The sequence below is a fragment of the Nematolebias whitei genome, chromosome 9, assembly GCF_014905685.2.
Source record: "Nematolebias whitei isolate Nwh7 chromosome 9, NemWhi1, whole genome shotgun sequence".
Taxonomy (NCBI): Eukaryota; Metazoa; Chordata; class Actinopteri; order Cyprinodontiformes; family Rivulidae; genus Nematolebias; species Nematolebias whitei.
Window position 1 is genome coordinate 28,458,856 of NC_056506.1, and position 25,653 is coordinate 28,484,508.

At 40.5% G+C, this 25,653-nt stretch overlaps 1 protein-coding gene across 1 annotated transcript in view; it reads left to right on the plus strand.

Annotated features, from left to right (window-relative positions):
• The window catches only part of mtf2 (metal response element binding transcription factor 2), a 30,687-nt gene extending 9,841 nt beyond the window's left edge, over nt 1-20,846 (plus strand). Inside the window, exons 5-15 of the mRNA XM_037681640.1 lie at nt 1,098-1,198; nt 1,582-1,769; nt 1,902-1,997; nt 4,800-4,868; nt 5,103-5,226; nt 5,456-5,523; nt 5,633-5,803; nt 14,592-14,724; nt 14,916-14,974; nt 18,890-18,997; nt 20,429-20,846. Coding sequence (XP_037537568.1) covers nt 1,098-1,198; nt 1,582-1,769; nt 1,902-1,997; nt 4,800-4,868; nt 5,103-5,226; nt 5,456-5,523; nt 5,633-5,803; nt 14,592-14,724; nt 14,916-14,974; nt 18,890-18,997; nt 20,429-20,804 — 1,493 coding nt within the window. The 3' untranslated portion in view covers nt 20,805-20,846. The remainder of the gene's footprint in view (nt 1-1,097; nt 1,199-1,581; nt 1,770-1,901; nt 1,998-4,799; nt 4,869-5,102; nt 5,227-5,455; nt 5,524-5,632; nt 5,804-14,591; nt 14,725-14,915; nt 14,975-18,889; nt 18,998-20,428) is intronic.
• The last annotated feature ends 4,807 nt before the right edge of the window (nt 20,847-25,653 follow it).

Here is a 25,653-nt window from a genome sequence, read left to right on the forward strand (position 1 = left end):
TATATTATATTATATTATATTATATTATATTATATTATATTATATTATATAAAGGCTTTATAAATCCTTCCCACACTCTTGCAACCTTTAAACCTACCAGTACATCATTTTAACAACATGCATATATGTACTGCACAGTAGCTACTGCAAAATTTTAGATGGGGACTCACCAGCCTTTGTCTGGTTCTGATCAGCTCTCTGCAGCCATTGAGTATCAGATGCTTTTGGAGATAGCCGGACCTTCGGAGAGCCAGCACAAAAACACACAGTGGTCCCGATCAAGTCCAAATAATCCAGAGGGACACAATACTGATTCTTTCCCCAACAGCTTACTCCAAAGTGGAACAAACTAGTTATGTTGGTGCTAAGATGGTCTCTTTGCCACGCCCCCTCCTCTATTGCCGGCCCTCTTCCTTGTTACCAGTCATGTCAAACTGGTTGAAAACAACAAAGTCCATGCTCAATAATCCAGGTATACAATCCAACTTTTTCCATCTTAGCACTAACATAACTGGTTTGTTCCACTTTGGAGTAAGCTGTTTGGGGAAGAATCAGTTTTGTGTTGTGTGTTTCCTTGACTGATGAAGCCTTCCGGATCTAAGTTGAAACGTTTCAGCACAAAAAAAGAAACTGTCCAGATGACCTGACTGAAAAAAGTTGGATTGTATACCTGGATTATTGAGCATGGACTTTGTCAATTTTGTTTGTAGTTTATTATGTCATTAATCAATGCAGCCCTAATATAAAGTTTTAGAATATAGTATTTGTATGAACAGCTGTGAAATTGTGAAAATTTTACGAGTTTTAAAATAACAGAAGTTTGGTCTTGGGTGTATTTGGACTAGCTTGTATGTCCTGCTGGACTTCAGCTGTATTTACCCAAGCACAGGCCATTCATAAAACTATCTCCAACAAATAAATTATCGTTTATAACCTTACTGCAGAACCCCATTTTAAAATGTTTGCCCTGTCCCTTTAATCTGAAGTTACTCAGTATGAAAATATTTTGTTTAAATTTATTTTTGGTAAAGGTATTTGGGGTCAGATGAGGGTAGTAATTTGCTTGCAAGGCACTAAATGTGTTTATTATCCTTCAGGTTACCATCAGGTGTGTCACTCCCCCATCATCGACGCTGCTGTCATTGACTCTGATGAAAAATGGCTGTGCTCAGAATGTGAACTCATGTCTCTATCAACGGTACACGTTTTATCTTGAATGAAAATGCAATAAAACTACATATCTATCATGCATTACTGTCTATACACATAAACATATATTAAACATATTCTTATTTTGCTTTGTTGTAAAAGAGACACAGGCGTATAAAAACACAATCAGGAATATTCCACACACCAGATGATTATAACAGAGTCCTAACACTGCCTCTAAGTGGTATTAACACTCCAATAACACAGTTAACACAACAATTGAACAAAAAACAAGAGTAGAAACAAGTTAGTCAGGTTTTCTTTTTAAGTGTGTAACAAAACTGAGGTATTTTATTTTTACATAATTATTTTTGCTCCATAACCATCTACAAAGTTGTTACTGCCATATTTATTCTTTCTTTGTGTTTGCAGAGGGAAAGCTCACACCGGAAGGAGTCATCTGCTAAAAGTTTTTTGCAGTACGAGCAGCAGCAGCAGCAGCCACAGCAGCATATGGAGCTACATCTGTCCTTCCCATATGTCTTGGAGGAACTGGTATGGGAGCAGGGCCATCAGACCAACATGCAGCAGTGCTACTGCTACTGTGGTGGTCCAGGAGAGTGAGTTACACATGACTCACTACAACACTTAAGAACTTGAAGCGCAAGTCCCTGTATGCTACCCCCCCCCCCCCCCCAAAAAAAAAATCCCATCTCTTTCAAAAAATGTAATGTGCCTTTTTTTCTTTGCAGCTGGTATCAGAAGATGCTGCAGTGTCACAGGTGTCAGCAGTGGTTCCATGACACTTGTCTCCATTGCTTACAGATGCCCATGCTCTATGGAGATCGGTATGAACACACACAATACATTTTTATAATTTTAATTAAAATAATGTCTGTTTGACCTCCACTTTAGTACAGATGTTGTTTGACATGAGGCTGAATGGTGGCTTCAGATGATCCAGGGAAATGTATTTTGTGAAATCCAGTTTGATTTTTTAAGTAGAAAAAAATCCCAACTGGAATGTTAGAGGGGAAAAAAAAAGTTTAGATAATATAATGAGGCCTGTCTCAGTTATTTCAGTCATATCAAATATTTTGAGCTGTTTATTGCTTTATCATCACAACCGTTAGCTGGATGAAACCTAAAACAGTGCCATCCATGCATTACTGTTTCCACATTATTTTGTTTGTGTTACAAATATGAGAAACTTATGTTAGTTGAAACTTGTGCCATCACAAACTGAATTTTACTAAATTAAAACTGAATTTAATGGTTGAAACTGAATTAATTTGCTTTCAAAATTCAGTTTTTTGTGTCACACATCCGGGTCCTTCCAGAGTAATCAAACGCAGATTGACAGACTGACGCTTCATGTCAGCGAAACTTCCTTTATGGAAATGTAAATATGTGGTTCAGTCTCAAGGAGGTGGTAAGAAAAATAATGTAGGAAAATAACTTCCTTTTCGACGTATTTGTCTAAATCTGTTGTGCCAAAAGATTTAGACAAATATTCCGAAAAATAAGTTATTTTTCTATTTTTTGTGTGTGTGTGTCTTACCACCTTCTTGAGACTGAACCGCATAATCTACATTTCCTTAAAGGAAGTTTTACTGACATGAAATGTCAATCTGCGTTCGATTACTCTGGAAGGACCCGGATGCGTTACACAAAAAGCTGAATTTTGAAAATGAAGCTGAATTATAAAACTGAATTTCGAAAGCAAACAAATTCAGTTTGAAATCATTAAATTCTGTTTCAATTTAGTGAAATTTAGTTTCAAAACAGCAATTCAAATTCAGTTTGTGATGGCACAAGTTTCAGTCCATATACAAACCATTAATCTTTTCACACACAACTTGAGAAATTAACTATTTGAGAGAATCGTTTGACAACAGGGATTTAGTTAGAAAGGAAAACCACATGGCACAGCTGAGGGAAGATTTGGGATTTAGTTAAATGGAGAAGATGAGGTCAGCTTTTCATTTTTATCCACAGATTATATATTATAAAAATAAAACGCAATCTGATTGTGACATGTGATGTGACTGTTCTTATTTACTTATTATAGGTACTAATGTAGAAACACCGAAGCACCTTGTTCCTAGTTGTTACTCTGTTTTTCATTGTGATTTTTACTTTCCTACTCTTCCCACAGCTTTAGAAGAATGGGTTTATGGGATTATGATTTAAAAAATCCCAACCCTTTTTGTCATCCTTCAGTTGAAACATCAGTCAAACGTTAAACTGATGACAAAAAGTTGAGCTTTACAATACTGAACTGACATTTTGATTTAGATTTTTACACCAGCAGTTGTTTTTAATTATTTTTTTTATAAATGTTTTAACCAAATGTTCATCTTAGGTTGTGATGATGTCACACTCTTAACCTTCGAGCTATCTACAAGTTCACAAATGTTTGCCAACAAAATCTTTTTCTCCTACAATTACAACTTTCCGTTAAGCAGATGTTTTTGTTTCCTCAGTGTGTCTGTCACTGCTTTACGACTTAATGTTTTCTCTCAAATCCTCCCGAAGTGCTGAGTACACATATCCAAACTCCCATTGATTTCATGTTTGAGCTCAGGGTTTTCTTTCTCTCTGTATAAACCATTGTAGTTGCACAACAATTTGATGACACTTTAGAATCTGGATATCTTGATGCATGCTCATCATCAGGCCAGGACTCTGCGGTCTAAACTCATCTCCAGGCCAGCGGTCACTCTTTCAGGGATGAAGATGTTCACATCCTGGACAGAGAGGAACGATGGTTTGAGAGAGGAGTAAAGGAGGCCATCTTTGTGAAAAGAAACCGTCCATCATTAAACAGAGGTGGAGGCCTCCGGGTTCAACTGTCCCCCTCTTACAATGCTGTGATTGCTAGTATCACTCAGCCCTCTGTGAACAGTAAGCAGCCATCAGTGTGCTAATGATCCATTGTTAGGCTGATGGTCCTTCTTGAGCATGTGATCAGCTGGTTTTGGTTGTCAGCAGCAAAACTGGTTGATCCACTCTAAAAAGGTGCTATTTAAGAGACTGAGCTGAATACAGCTCCTCAGACTGAAGAAGTCTTTCGGATGAAAGACGAAACCTTTCTACAATTTTTTTGTTTTGTTTTGTTTTTTTGAATGTCCAGAGGACCAGATTTAACTTATTTAGATTTAGAATCTGGATTTTTTTTTTCTATACAGCTTACTATATAGTTTGCACACATTGACCATTTGAGGCTTACTTTATACTCTGCATTTCTGTCTACCTTTTCTTATGCAGTTTACACACAAAACATCTACATTTTATTGTTGTATAAAAGCTCCAATTAACTGTTGAGCTAGAGAAGAAAAACACTTGAACATTTCTTTTGGAAATTTCGTAACTTTTACAGTTTTAACTGTTGTTCAGTAATTACTGCACAATTGGACGTCCTAGCTGAGACGGACACCAGTCAAAATGAGATTTTTGACTTTTCTGTGTATCTTTTCATTTTGTTTGAGCCTAAATTTAGCTGGTAAATTATCAGCCTAATGTCATGAGCTTTCCACAGCTTTCTTCAAATCTCAAAACTCATCTGGTATTTTGTGCAGTCAAGTGGACCTTATGGCCACATCATTTAGCAGTGTGGAAAATGAAGTGTTGCATTATCTTGTTTTTAGGTTTTATGTCTTCATCTGTTCAGTGTGCAACAGTGGACCAGAGTACCTCAGCCGGCTGCCTCTCAACTGGTATGTCCATCTGTACCTTAGAAATAAGTTAAACGGGAATATTATGAAATACAAACTCGGCAAATTATAAATCTGAAAGCTTTCTTTTGATTAAATGTCAGCCCTGAAACATGTTTGTTTCCTCTCACTTATTCCAATTGATAACTTTTTTAAAATTATTTTAAATGCATTTGATTTATATGCAGCTCTTCTGCAAGCAGCTTGAAAAAAGTTTTTTTCCCTAAACTATTTCAGGAAGGATGTGGTTCATCTGAGTTTGTACAACTTGAGTGTAATCCACAAGAAGAAGTATTTTGACTTTGACATGGAGCTGATGGCTTACATCATTGAAAACTGGGAGGTGTTGCAGCTGGGCGAGGTAAGGACACTGCAGTGGGCAATTACACATAGATTCCTACATTTACGGCAATGTTCTTTGACTTTCTAGCATTTAATATTTAAGATTGGGTCATAGAAATTACTTTTTTTTTTTTTACCTGGGGGGGTGGGCACATGTAAAGTATTGTCAGCCCATAAACATTCATATTTTCCAGAGAAGACACTTATGCAAGTTATGGCTCTCAATTTTCTTTTTGTTTGGACCTTAGCTTGCCAACACTCCAAGATCAGAGCGATGTGATCATGTTCTCGAGGCCTTAAACAGCAATAGCTGCACGTAAGTTAGCTCGTTGTGTGTCTGTACTACTTTAACCTCTTGTTAAATGCCATAATTTTCTGTTTTTACATGTGTGTGCACTTACCATTTCCTCACCCGTCTCTTCCAGATTCATGTCGGGAAAGGAGGTAAAGAAAAAGAAACACTTATTTGGCCTCAGGATTCGATTTCCCCCTTCTCCCCCCAACTGTGATGAACCATCTTACAAGATGATGGAGAAAGCTTCGCATGAGATCACCATCAAAGGATGCAAGTCCACCAAAGCTCTGTCTGCAAGGAAGTAAGATGTCCTTTTTAAATATGAGCTTTTACATCTCGATTGTTTCATTTCAGTTTGTTTATGAAACAACAATTTACAACAAGTCATCTAAGTACATAAGAAAAAGTCCAAATGGCAACTCGCATCCAATTAGTGTCCCCCGCCTCTCGCACTGTGATTGCTGGACATGGTCACTGGCGACCCAAAAAGAAGAAGTGGGTAAAGATAATGGATGGATGGATGGACACTGATCATCTTAAGTGCAATTCACTCATTCCATTTTAAACAAGTAAAACCTCAAACCTGTTTTCAAGTGACTGCCGTCCAGCATGCTATTACAAATTGTTTTGTAAACATGTGCAGAATGTATTTGTTAAAAAAAAAAAAAAAAGCAGCAATGTCTGGGTAAAATTAATACTATCATAGTAAAAAACAATGACAAGATGCAACAGACTAAAAGAAAAAGATAAATATTTTAAAGAAATATTTATTCTAATACAATTGTATCTTACTGGAATACATTGTGTGTTAACAAAAATGTCACTTGTATGTTTCTGGAAACCCTTTTTCAAAATGTTGAGTCTGACAACTCTGCTGCACCATGCGGTTAAGATGTGGTTTTGATCTAGCCTGATTTACAAGACAATTACAGATAGCCAGACAATGAAATTGTCTAACTTTCATAAAAAAACTGACAAAAATGAAGCTGCTTTTTGATGAATATTTTTTCTCGCATATCAACTTACTCATGCCACACAAACCTAATGTGGCATGTTTACAGACACCTGCCGTTTCAAAATCAACACTTGCCCAGATTGCTGCAAACTTTTAAACACAGACTATCTGACTAACAAAAGGCCCTTATGCATTGTAAGGCCCGGCCCGACCTGGGTTCTGCCTCGGGTTTTGAGTGTTGGCATTGGGCAGTTCCAGCTCAATTTTTGGAACCAAGAGATCTGGGGTTCCATTTGGGCGCTGGGCTGGTGCTGTATATTTGATGTCAGTTCAGTTCAGTTTATTTATATAACGCCAAGTCACAACAGAAGTTGTCTCAGGGCACTGAACAGAAACGTTCACATACATTAAAAAAAGTCCTTTAGTAAAAGTTATCTATCTAAGGAAGCCAGCAGACTGTGCTGAATCTTCACTTCGTCAACTCTCCCATCCTGAGCAAGCACAAAGGCAACAGTGGAAAGGAAAAACTCCCTTTTAACATGAAAAAACCTCTAGCAGAACCAGGCTCAGGATGAGTGGCCATCTGCTTTGACCAACTGAGTTTGAGAGAACAGGAAGGAGAAACAAACGAACACAGAATGACGGGTCCAGGTGTACTTTCTGGAGGAGGAAATAGAAAAAATACATGTTAAGGATAGAAGTACTTTCAAATACAAACAGGCAGAGTAGAGCAAGTAAAGACAGCAGCAGAGTGAGGAAATGCGGTCAGTTTGTCCTCCAGCAGTCTAAGCCTATAGTTGCATAACTAAGTGATAGCTCAGGAAACCCAAGCCAATCCTAACCATATGATTGTCTGCAGACTGCTGGCCATTGATTAGTCTGCTGGTCCGGTGGGGGTCACGTCACAGATGAGTCTACTTCTCTACTTCCAGCGACTTCTCTTTACTGCTATTTCTTTCAGCTACTTTCTTCTGGCCAGTTGTGTGAGAGAGCACTACTGTTTTTCTTTAGAAAAAATGGCAACGTAAAAGATGGCATCAGTGCTCTGGACAAACGATGAGGTGCGTTTTTTGCTGAGCTGGGAGTCACTCATTCAAGATGATTACACTTGTTTTTATACACTGCCTGGCTCAAAAAAAAGTCGCCACCAAAAAAAAGGTCACACACTAATATTTTGTTGGACCGCCTTTAGATTTGATTACAGCAGCATTTACTGTGATATTGTTTCAATAATCTTCTGCAATGTCACAAGATCTATTTCCATCCAGTAGTGTTGCAATAATTTTTCACCGAGATCTTGCATTGATGACTACTAGGCATGATGGGTGCATCACTTCACCTGCCTCTCTTCTTACCCTGATGCACCCATCACTCTGGAACAGGGTCAATCTGGACTCATCAGACCACATGACCTTCTTCCATTCCTCCAGAGTCCAATCTTTAGCCTCCCTAGCAAATTGAAGCTTTTTTTCCCAGTTAGCCTCACTGATTTTCTTAAGGCTACACGGCTGTTCAGTCCCAGTTCCTTGAGTTCCCTTCGCATTGTGCATGTGGAAATGTTCTTACTTTCACTATTAAACACAGCCCTGAGTGCTACTGTTGTTTTTCTTCAATTTGATTTCACCAAACGTTTTAAGTGATCGCCGATCACAATCACTCAGAATTTTTTTCCGGCCACATTTCTTCCTCTAAGACGATGGGTCCCCACTATCCTTCCAGTTTTTAATAATGCGTTGGACAGTTCTTAACCCAATTTCAGTAGTTTCTGCAATCTCCTGAGATGTTTTCTCTGCTTGGTGCCAATGATTTGACCCTTCTCAACCAGACTGAAATCTTTTCCACGACCACGCGATGTGTCTTTTCGACATGGTTGTTTAAGAAATAAGCAATTCATTGACCATTTGGGCTTAAATAACTTGTTGCCAGCTGAAAGATTGTCCATGAAGTAATTATTCAATAGGAGGCTCGTACCTATTTGCTTAGCCAAATCCAGGTGGCAACTTTTTTTTGGCCAGGCAGTGTATAACAAAATAAATATTATTCATAAACACATTTTTATAACGGTTAACTGTGAATAGTATGGCAGGTTCTTCTTGCATCTTGTGGAGCTTTCATAATCTTTGCCAACTATACAAATGCTTTACTTTGGTGTTTGCCTTTCTTTTTTCTCCCTCTCTTTTTTTTTTTTACATTATTTATTACAACATTATAGTTTTATCCAAAACCATAAAGCATGGCAAGGAAAGATTTCTAAAAGTAGTATCTCACTGGGTTAGGACTGTCATAGACTAGTTGGCAACTCAAAATTGCAATCAATTGCAAGAAAAAAAACAAAAAACTTTTGTAGAAGTTTCCCTGAATTCAGCGTCTGTGTGACCAGCCAAGGTTGTGCAAAACATGGCTAGATTTTAAAAATCACTGCTTATTTTTATGTGCAGTTTGAAAAGCGGTATTTTACGTTGCATCCGTTTTTTTTATGCCCATCTATACTCTCATAGTACCTTCTTCGGCTTATTTTGTACTCACCTTGACAGCTGCCCCCCACATCTAAAATGTCCTCTTATATATATAAAAAAGTGCTGTGTTTCATCATTGTATGGGAACATACAATGATGAAATTAATTCTCTGCATTTAACCCATCACACGTGAGATACATCCAGGTGGAGCAGTGGGCAGCTATGTAAGCGCCCGGGGAGCAATTGGGGATTAGGTGTCTTGCTCAAGGACACCACAACTTGTGGGGATGGCGGGGAGTTGAGCCTGCAACTTTCTGGTCCCAAGTCGGCTGCCCTACCTTTACACCATCTCGGCCCTTTCCACTGTAGGGGTCTATCTACTGTAGTACACTTGATATATTTTTTCTTCTACTTTCAGCTGCTCCCTTCATCAGGGGTTGCCACAACGAAATAAGTCGCACGAAGACTTGGCAATTATTTTTACGCCGGATGCCCTTCCTGACTCAACTGCAGCCCTTTGTGTGGAGCAGAGAGCTGCTATCTAGGGTGCCCTGAGGAGCAGATGGTGGCGGTTAAAGACCTTGCTCAAGTGCCCAGAATGGAGCATGAGGGTGGAGGCAGGTGTGGGTGCTTCACCTATCCCACCCACATTTTGATGTTGTCGGTACTGGGAGTTGAACCGACGATCTTCCAATCACAGGCCCACCTTCTCTAACCTCTGCGTCACAACTCCCACTGTAGTACTGGTACACTTGATAAACAGGAATATTTTGACTACCCGATAGGGTTTTATTATTTTTTATTTATTCTTGTAGTTTTTAGACATGGACATTTGTCTCAAATATTTTCTTTCAGACAAGAGCTCTCGTGCAGATGTCAGAACTCTTTGCCACTTTCATGAAGCTGGTGAAAAACCTGGGCAACAGTTGTATGCACTGGCTCTTCCATCTCACATGCTGAAACTCCTTTAGAGTGGTCACAAGTGACCGAGGGCTGTAGTAAATAAATATTTTAGTAATCGACAAACCTATAGATTAGTCTGGCGATTAATCAAGTAATCGAAAACATAATTTGTCAGGTTCTGCAGTAACTACCATACTCATTTTATGAGTAATACAAATACACGATAAAAGAACATTTACATAAACAACCCATTTAGTTCCTCTTTTTAAAATATTTTTTTGCTTAAGTTTAATTATTTTTAACAATCACATAAAAATCTTAATACTGTAAATATTTTTTATGGATTGGAAAACTGAATGGAATCTTTGTTAGAAACTGAGTAAAATAGATAATGTACAGTTTGAGTTTGTACATCGAGTTCTGCAGGCTGTATTATTATTTAGTCTTGATTGCTTAGCTATAAACAAATATGACAGTAGTAATAAATGCAGATTAATCCCAGTTTTTAAGTCATAACCAGTAGCAAGAAGGAAAAAAAAAATCATACTAACTCATGTAAATACGTTTACACTTGAAAGATTCACCCTAAATCTCTTTTAAGTCAGGGTGGAAGTACAGCGATAAATAAATGTTTCAACTCATGCTGTCAGTCTGTTGCTGGGTTTTTATCATTAACAAACTTGCATCAAGTCCTGCATAGCTGTTGTTTTTTTTTCTCACACAACCTAAAGACCCTGCCAGGTAGCAACTATGATTAGTCAGTAGATTTAAGTCCCGCTGGGCTTACTACACATGCGACGCCTCCAGAGATGGTTTTGCTCGTCTGCGCGTGGATCCGGTAAAGCAAAAGAGACGGATGATCACTGTTCCTCCCTCCGTGAGAACAGATCTCCGACACTGGGAAAAACCCCTGATTCTGTCGGAGGGAGTCCCTGTCAGCAGACCTACGTCACACGTGTCAGTCTTCACAGACGCGTTATTGTCAGGTTGGGGGGGTGACATCCCTATCTCGAGCTGTAGGGGCGCTGTGGCCTCTCTCAGAACAGCTCATATAAACGTTCTGGAATGTCGCACGGTTCTGAATGTGATCAAACACTTTTCTCCTGTGCTGCAGAATCAACACGTTTTGATTCACACAGACAACAAGGTTACTGCTGCTTACATAAACTGGCAGGGGGGTGTGCGCTCAGCCCAAATGTTACACATTGCGAGAAAACTACTGTGTTGGGCACACCAAAATCTGCTTTCCATCAGAGCAGTGTACATCCCCGGTGTTCTGAACAAGGGGCAGATGTGATGTCCAGGGGTGGACCGCGTCACGGGGACTGGACCCTCCACCTCGATCTGATGGCCCAGACGTGGCAGAAATTTGGCAAAGCGGCTGTGGACCTGTTTGCGACACGAGAAAACGTTTGGTGTCAACTATGGTTTTCACTGAGCCTGCGAGACGAACCTCCGCTGGGGGTGGACGCGTTTGCTCACAGCCCATGGCCCAAAACGCTTCTTTACGCGTTCCCCCCACCTCCTCTGATATTACGGTTTCTGAACCGAGTTCAGGAGGAGTGATTGACGGCTCTCCTGGTGGCTCCCAAGCGCGTGAACGCCCCATGGTTCCTGGTTCTACGACGCCTATTATCGGGGCGCCCGTGGAAACTGCCGTGGAGGGAGGACACACTCCTCCAGGCGGGAGGAGCGATCAGGAGTTACCTAGAAATAGGCCAGCACCTGTGGGTCTGGCTGCTAAGCGGATCCGTTTTAGAGAGGATGGGTCTCCCGCAAGATGTAGTGCGCACAATCCAGGATTCAAATGCTGCATCCACCACAGCGCTGTACATATCAAAGTGGACAGTTTTTCAGTGCTGGTGTACAGAGAAAGATGTAGAGCCCACCTCATGTCCACTAGGCGGCGTGCTGTCCTTTCTGCAGCAGCTGATAGACAGAAATTTGGCGTTCAGCACGATTAAAACGTACGCTGCAGCCATCTCTTCCTGTCACGAAGGTTTCGGGGACAGAACAGCTTTTAATCATCTGCTGATGAAGCGTTTTTTAAAAGATGTACAAAGACGCAGGCCTGTTTCACACCCACTTGTTCCACAGTGGGATTTAACGCTGGTCCTGCGAGCCCTGATCAAAGCTCCATTTGAGCCTCTGGATCAGGTTCCAATTAAATTCTTGTCTCTTAAAACAGCCCTGCTGTTGGCTTTAACATCCGCTAAGAGGGTGAGTGTTTCATCTGCCTTTTCTGTCGCTCCGTCATGTCTTAGAATTCAGGCTGATGGCAGCTCAGCTGATCTAAGACCGAATCCAGCTTTTATGCCTAAAACATCACGAGCTCTTTTAAATCAAGAGTGATCTCGTTGGAGGGGTTTTTCCCTCCCCCCCCCACAAATCAGAAGAAGAAACATCTTTCCGTCTGCTCTGTCCTGTGCGGGCGTTGACGTGTTACATAGCGCGCATAGCTGCAATGCGTCAAACTCAACATTTGTTTGTGCATTATAGAGATGCATCTGCAGGTCGCTCATTATCCACCCAGCGCCTGTCACACTGGCTGTGTGAGGCCATTTCTGAAGCCTCCAGAGCATCGGATTTCGAGCCTCCTGATAACCTCAGGGCGCTCTCGACCAGAAGTATCGCATCTTCGACTGCTTTGCATAATGGTATGACAATGCAGGATATTTGCACTGCGGCCGCGTGGTCAACATCCTACTCATTTATTAGTTTCTATCTACGTGATGTGACGGCTCGTTTCATGACACATTCTGTCCTTAGTGCTCTAACAGAATGAATTTTGTTGTTTCATGGAACCTTGTTTAAACTCACATCTGACTGCATGCATTACAGTGTGAGATGTTATCAGCCACAAGTTGTGACTGTTATTTTTATTCTATTGTCATTAATCAGTTCATGACTAGTGTTACCATTCAGTTCATTTGATTAATAATCAGTTCACTTATTATTAATCTGTTCATATTGATCAGCCGTGAATCTGTTGGTTCATGGCCCTTTTTCAGCATCTTCCTTTCCCCGTTGAAAGTTTCCGGGGCGTTCATGCACTCAGAACTCATAACTACACAGCATGCGTCTGTGCATGGTACGCATAATTACGCAATGTGTAATTACGCACATGGAGAGCTGAGTGACGAGACGTTTTTTTGGGCAAGCTGCCGCTTCGTATGGTGTTCGAATGGACCCAGTGAGGCGAGGACCACATCTGCTTCGCCCTTAACCCACTAGCAACAGCTCTTAAAGGGCGAAGCCTATACGAAATAGAACGTTGGTTACGTACTGTAACCCCAGATTCTATGAGTATAGGCGTAGCCCTTTAAGCGTCGGGCCTCACTGGCTCCTAAATAGCTGAAAAAGCTATTTGGGAGCCGATTACCCGCTCTTAACGTAATTTATACAGACCGGGTGGGGCCCACACAGCAGGTGGGCGTGGACTAAACTTTCAGTGCAATGCTTGACATGACGGGATAAACCCACTAGCGACAGCTCTTAAAGGGTTACGCCTATACTCATAGAATCTGGGGTTACAGTACGTAACCAACTTTTTCTCTTCAGACGCTGCAACATCGATGATGTGCTGTTGTGGTTACTCCAGTTCTGCTTTGCAGTGGATGCATTACACTAGTCTTTTCTGTTTAGCCTAAAATGTTCCCAAACTTTTGACAGTTTTTGTTGTTTTCAGGGCTCTTCTTCTAGGCAATCTCCGTTCCCTCCATAGCTACAAACTTACACATACGCGCTAGCAGAAGTGCTAGCGTTGTGTAACACAAAAACCTTCCGGGTACACCACAGTGCTCTGAATAGTTTAACGAAGCTTCGAGGCAGATAAATTTGCCTCTAGGATTTTTTGTAATCGAGGTACTCGAATCAGTCGAGGAATCGTTTCAGCCCTATAGACGATAAAGTACAAGTCGGAATGGGCACAGGAGTATTTCAAAGGCCCCAAACATCCCCATGAGTTTGTTAAACCCATCATCAAGAAACAGAATGAATATGGGACAAGAAAATCCACCAAAAGCAGTTCATCCTCACAAACTGTGTGACCGTGAAAGGAGCCATGAGAGATTATTGAAATAACATTTTTATTAGGATTCTCTTTAGAAATTAGATTTTACTTTGAAATGTTTTTTTTCTTTTTAAGTAGGCCTGTTTACATTGGTCATGATTGATTTTTGACAGCAATAAAAGTATAAAATATCCAAGGGGTGAATACTTTTTACTTTTCAGTACTGTACATATAGAACCATATACGTATTGAACAACATTGGACCAAGACTTATACCTTGAGGTATCCCATATGGATTGTGAACACAAGTTGGCACTCTCCTTTGTGTATGGTCATATAGAGCTGCAAGAGTTCATTCTTGTCAAGAGTTTTGAGTAACTCTTTGGTTTAAAATCAAAGTAACATAAGATCCATGTCTTTATTAATTTTGGCTGAAGGGTCTTTCACAGTTTGACATACTGGAAATAGAAAATCAATGGGGATTGCTGGCCCTGCCCACATAAAAAAAAGAAACCCAAACATACCTTTGCATAAATATTGCCAATTGTCTGTTGTTGACTAATGGTTGTCAATTAGAAAATTTGAACATAATGCCTTTATTGTGAAGTGATTTCAAAGCTCAAAGCATAATTGTAGAAGTAGCAAGTGCAACAAAACAACAAAATGTGTAATTAAATTTTTTTTCAAATTAATGGCTTTGTCATGTGTGACTGCCTTATACACAGCTGTTGTAATTGTTTTGAAATGTTCTTGTTGCTCTAGAAGTCCCAGTGCTCTAACTAATGGTACAGAGAAGAAGAAGAAGAAAAAGAAAAAAAAGAAAAAGAGGAAGCAAGAGGCACGTTCTCTGGAGGCCCTGGCTAAACCACAACGGTCCAGTGAACTCCTGCCTCTGGTGTGTATGTTTGTTTGTGTTAGTGTTTGTACACGTCTTGAGCTGGGTGTGGGCTTTGTTCTGAGAAGGATGAACATTTTTACATCACTCCTTTGTATAGGTGTAAACACATGAGGCCACTGATGTTATAAAACTTACACCTTTACTGTAGAGGCTGAGAAAATGTTCATAAATTTTACTTTACTTGACAGGAAACCAGAAAACCTCTCCCACTAGAGTCTCATGCATTGGATCATTTGACTTCTGTTACGTAAGTGAGAAAGTAAAAAATGTATCTGAAGCTGTCGTGTGTTCATATGTTCGAACATGAAGTAACTTCACAAAATTGATTGTATTCTGTCAGCATATATAATGTCATGAGAGCATGTTCAGCACACTGATTCAGAGGTTCAGGTTGCAACTTATGTAGCTGTTACACTATAATTTAAATATCAAGGTAATTTGAACACACTACTTTTTAAATGAGTGCACCAGTGTGTCCTATCTCCAGTCAGAAATGGAACAGGTGTGCACACACCCAGGACAGACAGAGGACTATTTTAGATACAGTTGCTCAGGCCACATTCTGAATTCAACTTCTCCTCCTCCACCATAACCCTCAGCACTGGCTCTCTTCAGGGATGTGTGTTGAGCCCTCTCCTGTTCACTCTGCTCACTTATGATTTGTGCAGCTACCCATCCAGGCTGTCACATTGTAAAGTTTGCAGATGATACAGCGGAGGTGGGATGCATCACAAACAATGATGAGTCCAGCTACAGGCAGGAGGTGGAACACCTGGAGAGCTGGTGCAAGGAGAACAACCTTCACATCAATGTGAAGAAGACAAAGGAGATTATTGTGGACTTCAGAAGGAACAAACACACCTACACCCCCCTGAACATAAGAAGATCTGCGGTGGAAGTGGTCTCCAGCTACAAGTACTTGGGTGTACACATGAATGACAACCTCAGCTGGAGCAACAACACCACCAGCCTGATCAAGAAAGCTCATCAGAGACTCTACTTCCTCAGGCGGATGAGACGAGCTGGTCTGGGAAGCTCAGTCCTCACCTCCTTCTACAGGTGTGCAGTGGAGAGCATCCTGTGCTCCAGCATCAACGTGTGGCATGGAGGCTGCACAGCTGCAGAAAGAAAAGCTTTGCAGAGAGTGGTGAAGGCTGCACAGAAGTCTGTCGGAGTCAAGTCTCCCCACCATCACAGACATCTACACCTCTAGATGCAGGAAGAGAGCCACCTGTGTCATGAAGGACCCCACTCACCCAGCACACGTGCTTTTTGCTCCGCTCCCCTCAGGAAGGAGGTTGAGGAACATTAAGTGTAGAACCACTAGACTGAGGAACAGCTTCTACCCTGAAGCTGTTAGACTCATGAATCTCTAACTAGAATAATCACTGTGAAAAATCACATCATGTTGCTGCTGATCTGTTTCAATGTTGATGTGTTCATGCGTGCTCATCTGCTCACACAGACTCATGTTCATATTGGTGCTGCTGTTCGACGTAAGGTTTATGCTATTAGTGCTTGGTGTATATTTTTAGTTGACGTTTTTCTTAGTTCATATCTTAGATGTTCTTACTGTTTTTCATTTACATTTTATTGTTGGATGTAACTGGGACCCTGTGTACATAATTTTGTCCCACATGTACCACATGTGGTGTGTATGACAATAAAGAGTCTCTGACTCTGATTCTGAGGCAGTCGGAGACGCTTGTCACTTGTACAAGAACATACAGTAGTCCCTTGATTATCGCGGTAGTTACGTTCCGGTCCATCCCGCAATAACTGAAAATCTGCGAAGTAGGGATGTTATATTTATATTAGTATTTATATATATTTTAAGGCTTTAGAAACCCTTCCCACACTCTTGCAATATTCTGAATTCTTAATCCTAAGTAATTTTAACAACATACTTATATGTACTGTAGAGTACTTTAAAATTTTACTCACCAGCTCTGCAGAGCACATTGGCTTGGTTCCAGTTCGATAGATCTACCCTGCCAGTTCTCGTCGACTCTCTGCAGTCCTTGAGCACCAAAATGCTTTTGGAGGGAGCCGTACCTTCGGATAGCTAGCACAGGACCACACAGAGGTCCCATTCAAGTACATATCCAGAGGGGGAAGTCCCGGTGGTCTCCGGAGAGAACGCCTGCCCTCCGGGTGGCGTCTCCCCACTTGGTAGGCCTCATTTACCGATGGGTCTGGAGGTCTAGTTCTGGTCCAGTTTCCGGTCAGTTCCGTGCTGCTCTTTGCATCTGGTGGACGCCAAAGTTACTATGAATAAAGACCAAACTTTTTCGGATCGTATCAGAACTTTCCCTCCATTTCAGCAGAAGGCAACAGCTGGAAGCACTGTTGGCTTCTGGGAAATGTAGTCTTTTTGAGCGACAATAGTGAAGGCTTGTCGAGAGAAAACTACAAAATGGCGGCACCTGTTTGAAGTATTTAATTTAACTTTTTACTGTATCCCGTACTGTCCCAGTCACGAGTAATAAAGTTGACAATCGTGTCTCATGTACAATTTTTTATTTTTTTTTCTCGTGTACAATCTTACTTTGAAAAACCACGAAAGGGCGAGTCCGCAAAAGTTGAACCGTGAAGTAGTGAGGGACTACTGTACAAGAATATAACTCAAATGTTTTGGGGACAATATTTGACCACCTACTCCCGTATGTGACTCCATATAGATGACAGTTTTCACTAGAATCTTTTTGTTTTTGTTTTGTTTTTCTGACTCTTGGAAAAAAGTGTAATTTTTTAAAAGTAACACAACAAACTACCGGTAATCATTAAAACATTTTTATTTCTTTTTATTAAAGACTAAAATTCCTTGGAGAAATGCATATTGTTCACCATTTTCAATACCAATTTTAGACTAAGATCGTGTTATGTTGAGAAGAATATTATACACAGTCTCATGCAATATTGTGAGATCCCCAGCTCAAAGTATGTGTTGTGAATGACTCTCAGCTACTACTACCACATCAATTTTAGCTTGATTTGTATTAACTGAGTTGTAGCCATTTTTGTGTTTGCTAATGGTGAAGATCTGTGGTGGCCATCTTGAAATGGAAGTTACTCTAAAAATTAATAAGCTGTAGACATACACCCAGAAATGTATTTTCTGAGAATTTCATTAAAATCTGTCCAGAAGTTAATGAGATATTTTTCAATCGGACAAAGTTGACTTCACATAAGTATTGGCAACATTAAAAAAAAGGTCTCAATATGTGTTGGTGATGAGTCTGAACCACAATCATAATAAACTTTAGCTGAATATCTGGAAAAAATAACAGCCATTGAAACAAATGCTTTAGAATTTTTTTAAGATCAGACTGTGACAGCCATCTTGAATCGGGTTAGCTCCAAAAATTAATTCTGTTCTAGATGTACATTCAGTGAATACTTTCTGAAAGTTTCAATAACTCGTCCAGCAGTCCATGAGATAGTTTACCAATTCAATTCAACCTAAACCAGCACGCGCACACACACACACGTGCTGTCACACATCCTAGATTTTCCCCCATATTTTTTCACAGTATTTTTGATCCCCTTTGTGGCATAAAGAGGGGAACTTGGAAATACCCACCATCCGTCTTGTGGACATTACTTGAAAAATAAGTGAGATATGACATTTTGGTGTAATGTTGTATCTAGGCGTAAAAAAGATCACTCAAAAATTGGGCTGCCACTTCAAAGTCAAAGATGGCTGCTGCCATTTATGTCCATCCTTCTTGTGAGCTGGAGAAGTTGAAAAATGAGCAACGTGCCAAATTGCTTTGCTGCTGTATTTAAACGTAAGAAAGATCCCTGTCAAAATTTGGGTTGCCATGTCAAAATCCAAGATGGCTGCCAGCATATTTGTATGCATGTAAACCTTATGAGCTGGGTAATATAAAAAATAAGCAACAAGCCGACTTCCATTTTGGCGTGTGGCTGCAGCAAAAGAAAAGTCACTATCCAAAATTGCCATGTCAAAATCCAATATTGAAAAAAGAACTACATCTCAACTACAAACATTCATTATTGAATTTCTTTAGTGATGGGAAACATACCAGACCAGTTGTACAATTTTTAAAGACACAAATGGGTAACTTAATGTCTTTCTGATTGTTTTTATTTTATTGAACGTCCCATTTCCCCCTCTCATGTTTGGTCCTGCCCACAGCACCAGGAGTGATCGGTCTTTGCAGTCATTTCGAACTTCAGACGTGGAATCGATTGGAGCTCTCAGCACCTCAGAAACTACCTCAACGAGCATTTCAAGACAGTCCAGGTATGTGTGGTGTGACCCTGACCCCAGATCTCATTTTCCACTTTTCATATCCTCTGTTCCTCTCCTCGATTTGTGTCTTCATGCGTCCCAACCAACAGGCACTGAGCAAATAAGACGAGGACAAAAGAATAGAAGGGTTAAAAAAAATCAGGCTCCTATCATAGTAAAATATTGAAAAAGACAAAGAGGAGACTTGTAGATGCAGTTAGAGAGGACAAGATGTAGACGGAGTGATGAGGGAAGATGACTCGCTGTGGCAACCCCTTAAGATGGAACAGCCCAAAGTGTTATTTTTATCTTTGGCAGATAATCTCTAGATACGTTGGTGATAGCATATGATTTAGTTTTTTTCCCTCCAGTGTACAGTTTATTTCTTTGAAACATCTTAAAAGCCAAAATGATTCATTCAACATATTTTTTATTATAACGTCTATATCGTCTGACGTCTACGTCAGGTGTTAAACTGTAAATACTGAAATGTGAATATCTGCCAAAGTTTCTTAATTTGCTTGATTCTACCTGCTAAACAGACTTTTACTCTGAAAGGGTTCAACTGCACTGACTTCAAACTATCAGAAATTCTCTTGATTTCATTGTACTGCGTATAATGACAATAAAGGCATTCTGATTCTGATATCAACCCTCTCATCAGAGACCTGTACTAAACAACCGGTTCAGTATAACCAGGGATTTTTTAGGAAGTCTAGTCTAACTAATCCCAACGATGTAGATTTAGCTCGGTGGCACCAAGAAGTGGTTTTTCACCACTTCATGAATTGGCTCATGTTTTTTGACTGTAAATGACGTTTCTCTTCCTACCTTTGGATATTTTGGTCAATTTGCACTCCTTCATGAGAGAGACCACATAAAACAAAAAATATATATTTGCCCCAGTTTTTGATTCTACTGTTTTTAGATAGGAAAATTGTGTTTTTATTATTATTATCATTATTGTTAAATAGCTCTAAATTATGAAAGACTTCCTTACATTTATGCATAAAAATAGGGAGTGCCTGAGTTGAAAGTTTACAATTTTAAGAATTCCCAGAATTTTGCAGCCCTAATCCAGTTCATTGTTAGGATTAGCTGAACCAGATCTCTCATTGTAACCCTGGGTAAGTTGAACCTGCTTTGTAATTTAGGGTCCAGCCTTTTGACTAAAAACCAGATCTGAAGTCTGTTAATAAAGCACTGATCCTGCTTCAAACATCAGGCCCCAGGAGGCTCAACATAAACAAATGTGATGAACCTTTTACTTGTTTTTATGCATTTTGCAGCTTTACCATTAACATGCTATAATGTTTTTACTGAAATAAATATCCCACTCAGGAAACAATGAACAAATTCATATTTACCTCATTGTATTGTAAGATTTGACAACAAATGTATTTCCTGTTTTTCTTTTACTTCCCCTCAACAAACAACCTTCAGCCTCTGTAGTTCCAGCAAGACGCAGAGCACAGCCTGTCACATGCCTCTTATTTCTCCACCTTTAAAACGAAAACGTGGGCGACCACGACGAATCCTGCAGGCCCCCAATCCACAGATCCCCCCTCCACCCAGCCACGCAGAAACAAACCCTTCAGCCAAAGAGATGCTTACCCTCACGGGGATTCACTCCACAGACATAGTTCATGGCATGGACCCCAACAGTCAGCTCTCACACCTCAAGAACTCTATCAGCAGCTATTTTGGAGTAGCGGGCCGTCTGGCTTGTGGGGAGAAGTACAAGGTCCTGGCCCGACGGGTCACGCTTGATGGCAAGGTGCAGTATTTGGTGGAGTGGGAAGGAGTCACTGCCTCGTAGGCTCAGTTGTGGCAACCTTAACATTTCAGACTTGAACAGAATCAACAGGATTTAGGTCTGCTGTTAATTCAGAGCATTAACTGATTGTCTTTGTTTGGTTGAGACCAGAACAGCGCTGCCCATCATTGTGTAACAACTACTGTCCAGTCTCTGATCCTCCAGGCTTTGACTCATAGATTTTTGTGTTGACGTTTTAAACTTGTGATGTTTTTAATTTCAAGCCTTTGTTGTTGGTCACTTCTCCAAGAAAAGGACAGAAGGCAAACTTCTTTAAACATTCATTTGTTGTCTCCATCATCATTCAAATACAGTTTCTTCCGACGAGTTTCTTCTCTGGGTACCTCTTTGTCTTCTGGATCTGTCAGCCGTTTGAAATGTGTGCCCATTTGTGAGAAAACATGAACGTAAAACAAAAAGATGTGCTGCTGCATATGTTAATTATAAAACTACATCATATACCATATATAACAATTTTGTTGTACCTCTTCTATGTTTATTGATGTAGATTTTTTTCATTATTTTTTTTTCTGGTTTGTTTTCATTTTGTTATCTCATTTTGATCAAGTTTAGCAAAAAACATTTTTAACAGGACAGGATTTTCAATTCACAGTGAACTTAACTTAAAATATAAAAAAAACATTTAAAAACTGTTAAATTGCTATGTAAGATGGATGCTGTTCACCCAGTTGTGTTAACAGATAACATGTTATGAAACTTGTGATTTTGGTTAAAAATCTAAAACCATTTCTGCCTGCTTCCTTCAGCCCTCTCCAAATGATATCAGAACGTCTCAGCTTTCTGTTGCCCGGTGTTTGTAGTTCTGCTGAAGGTTTAGTTCAGTTGATGTTCTTGAGCAGTGTTATTTTTATATTAGATTATTTTGTACCACATAAAGATATATAAGCTTTTTTTAAAATCAAGATACCTTCAGTTTGCGTGTTTATTCCAAGTGACAAACCACTGGAAATACTTGTATTATGTGTCATTGCAGACAGTTAACATGGAGTTTGGATGTTTCTGCTTTTGTTATGATGAACAATGACGTGTCTTTGTTGTAGGAAAGTAGTGAATGCATTTAAAGCTTTTCTTTGTTCAGTGTTTCAACCCTAATGTTATCACCAGCTTCCAACAGGCTTCTTCAGCCAAAGAACATACATGTATTGTCTATTGTCATTTGAAATGATTCTTTATACATTTTTATACATCATTATATTGTTTTTTTGTTTGTTTTTTTGTGATCCTGTTTAAAGACGAAATTAAAGCTCATATTTTGAAGCTATCTTTGTGGTTTTATCAAATCAACAGGTGAGGAGCCACTCTTGTGTTGTGGTATGACCTTAGCTCACATCTAGCTATGACAACTGGTAATTGGTCGATCCGCATCTCTCTTTTAAGCTTCATGTGGAAAATCTAGTAAGAAAACTGAAAGTTAAATTGGGTTTCTTGTTCATAAATGGATCCTGTTTAACTGAATTCTAGGAAACACCTTGTAACTGTAACTTACCTTCCCTTGACTGTGGTGACGTTATTTATATGTTACATTACATTATACATTTATATTTATATGGTGAAGCACCCTGCAGATGCTGGATGATGTCTATCACAGTGCGCCAAGATTCATAACTGGCTGCAACTATCGTACCAATCACTGCACCCTGTATTCACTGGTTAACTGGTCATCATTAACCTCACACAGACTCTCCCACTGGTACATTTTATCTTTAAATCACTTCTTGGTCTGTTGCCTTCATGCGTCTCCTACATGTCACTTTGTGAGTGCAGCTACAGCGTGCGCTCTCAGGACATTATTACCTGCAGTGTTCTCTCAGTGAGGACTGAACTAGACTAAGGGTGCATTCACACCAGCCCTGTTTAGTCCACTTTAATCGAACTCTAGCTCGTTTTCCTAGAAAGCCCGGTTCGTTTAGGGAGGTGTGAACGCGCCATCGAACTCTGTCACGGAACAAAAAGGCGAACTCTGGCCCGGGCTAAAACCTAGGTCTCGGTCCGGTAGAAGAGAACACCAGCGCAGTTCGAGTACAGTGTGAATGTAAACAGACCGAGCCCCGCACCGCAGGGTAAACAAACATGCATTTCTCTTACCTCTCCAAGTGGCTTCAAACATCTAAGTTCCAGCGCAGACATGTTCCTGTTTTTAGTTTTCTACACCACTTTACAATCCGTTTTTTCGCTACTTTTACTTAATTACCGTTTTCTTTTCACTAGTTAAAATACATTTTGTAGGCATCTTTTATGATTGTCTATTGTTTTTGTTGTCCACTGTTGTCATCAGTCTTTGTTAAAATTCAGGTTTGTCTTGTAAATGAGTCCCCGAGGCTCAATGAGATTTACCTGTATAAATAAAAGGTTGAACAAATAAGGATCGACACAGTACAAAATATTTTTCTCTTTTTCAAAAATATGCTCATAAATAAATAGGGAAACATAACCAATAAATACATAAATTCCAAATACTTTATTAATCCCAAAGGGAATTATAGAATTTCCTGTGAAAATTCAGTGTGAATGCTTAAGAATTTGAAGAAAACAGCTGAATAGTAGATGAAGAACAAGAAGCAAGCTTAAATTAGCAGGAGGAGGCAGAAAGAGCACAAGTTTGCCCAATTAGGCTGAAAGAAGGGCACAAAAAAGTGTAAAGCATCTCAAGAATTCAGAAATAAGCAGAAAACTGCTGAAAGGCTGCTTAAAATAGCAGAAAGAGCATGATTCAGTTTAATGGACTTCCAGGCTGCTTCCAGTCTAATTTTTTGATGTGACAATACAGGTCCTTCTCAAAAAATTAGCATATTGTGATAAAGGTCATTATTTTCCATAATGTAATGATAAAAATGAAACTTTCATATATTTCAGATTCATTGCACACCAACTGAAATATTTCAGGTCTTAATTGTTTTAATACTGATGATTATGGCATACAGCTCATGAAAACCCAAAATGCTTGAACCATTGTCATCCAGGCTGCGATGCGAGACAGGCAGACAGCAGACGAGGCACACGGGTTGAGGGTGACGTCAGACGCCTTGCAGAGGGAGCTCTTCGTCTCCTCAGGCAGGTCTGTCCCTCCGGCCTCTCAGATGCTGTACATCAGTGGTGCAACATTATTGTTCGCTGCGGCCGCCTGGAACACATACTGGTGAGCTCGGTTGGAGAGCGACGTTACCGTCTGGTCATGCCTCCCCAGAGGCGCAGGACGCTGGTCCAACTGGACATCTTTGCTCAGAGAGCCTCCACCAGGCTCGGCTCCAGAGGGGCACTGAGGAGATTTCCGCTCGGTAAAACCCCTCCACTCTGGTGACGGGCGCAAATGTGGAAACCGGCGCTCTCAGCCTACCAGGTCCGGCTGAAGCCTCGTTCCAGTAGAACGTCACTGCTGGGAAAAACGAGGCCAGACGGGATCAGGACGGCGAGCCGGGGTGGAGCCAAAAAACCTTCCCGCTAGATCATCCGATCTGGGCGGGGGAAGGAGAGGGACGGAAAAAAAGTCCCTTCATGTCAGCCGCCTCCTGGATTATGCCAGGCAGCTCCGAGAGGAGGGCACCGACAGCTGGGAGTGGTGTGGTCGCCGATGCGAAAAGGCCTGGGGGGGCATTCACTCAGCCCCCCTCGTTCCGACACTACGCTCTCCAGGAGGGAGTGAGCAGCGGGGGCTGCTGCTGATGTCGCCTTTCCCGAAGGAACCATCCGATTCGCTCCGAGAGTCGGCATGAAAAGGAAAAAAGGGTCGATGGCGTCGTCCAGCGTGTAGCAACCAGCCACTGAGAAATATTCCTCGGCGCTTACCTTGAAATAAGGCTGCTTGTCTGCTTCTCCTCGGGGAGTAGAACTCATCGGGACGGCAGGAGGTTGGCGTGGCGGGACCCCAGGCAGCCTTAACAAAGGTTGTGCCGGTCAAGCTGGACAACTTCCCTTCTTTGTTCTTCTGACAGTGCTATTAGCTTGCTGAAGAAAAATGGGAGCCGATTACCCGCTCTTAACGTAATTTATACGGACCGGGTGGGGCCCACACAACAGGTGGGCGTGGACTAATTTTTTTTCAGTGCGATGCTTTGCATGACGTGATAAACCCAGAGCCCTGTAAAGAGAGAGTTGCGACACTCCCATAGACTCCCATAGAAAGAATGGAATGCGGAAGTCACGTGGGTCATGAAGCGGCAAAGAGTTCCAAACAGCAGCGGGTTCAGCATTGAACGTAGTACATTTTCCGTGTTTTCCCGGTAAGTTGATGCAAATACGACACTTTTTTGCCATTGTGAAGAGTTATCTGACTGTTCTGTACCTCAATTTATCAACATTAATACTTCATGTCGCCAGTTTTAGTTAATGAAACATGTTAAATTACTAGTTGTGTTTTAACTGCAGCTGCTCTGCAACATGACGGTTTAACAGGTTTATTTCTAATTCAGCGTTTTAAAATATCTATTACTGCTTACATTTTGAAAGGTGGTCTTTTTTAAATTTATGGTAATTCCAGTTACTGAACTCAACTAGAAAATATTTGGTCTTTTTTCCTGAGAGATTCATTCAACCTTTATTTCTACAGGTAAATCCCATTGAGCCTCGAGGACTCATTTACAAGAGAGACCTGATTTAACAAAGAATGATGACAACATGACAACAAGACTGATGTAATTTAGTAAAGTTATAGATCATTTGTCAAAGACTGCAGCATAAGTTGTGACATTATCATTAAAGAAAAACGTGATTGTGGAGATGAGTCAATGTTTTCATGTTTTCCAGGTGAACCAGAGGAGAATGACTTCATGAACTGAATGTTGCATTCAAAGTATCACAAAGGTACAAGAACTCATTTTCTGTCTTCTATTAAACA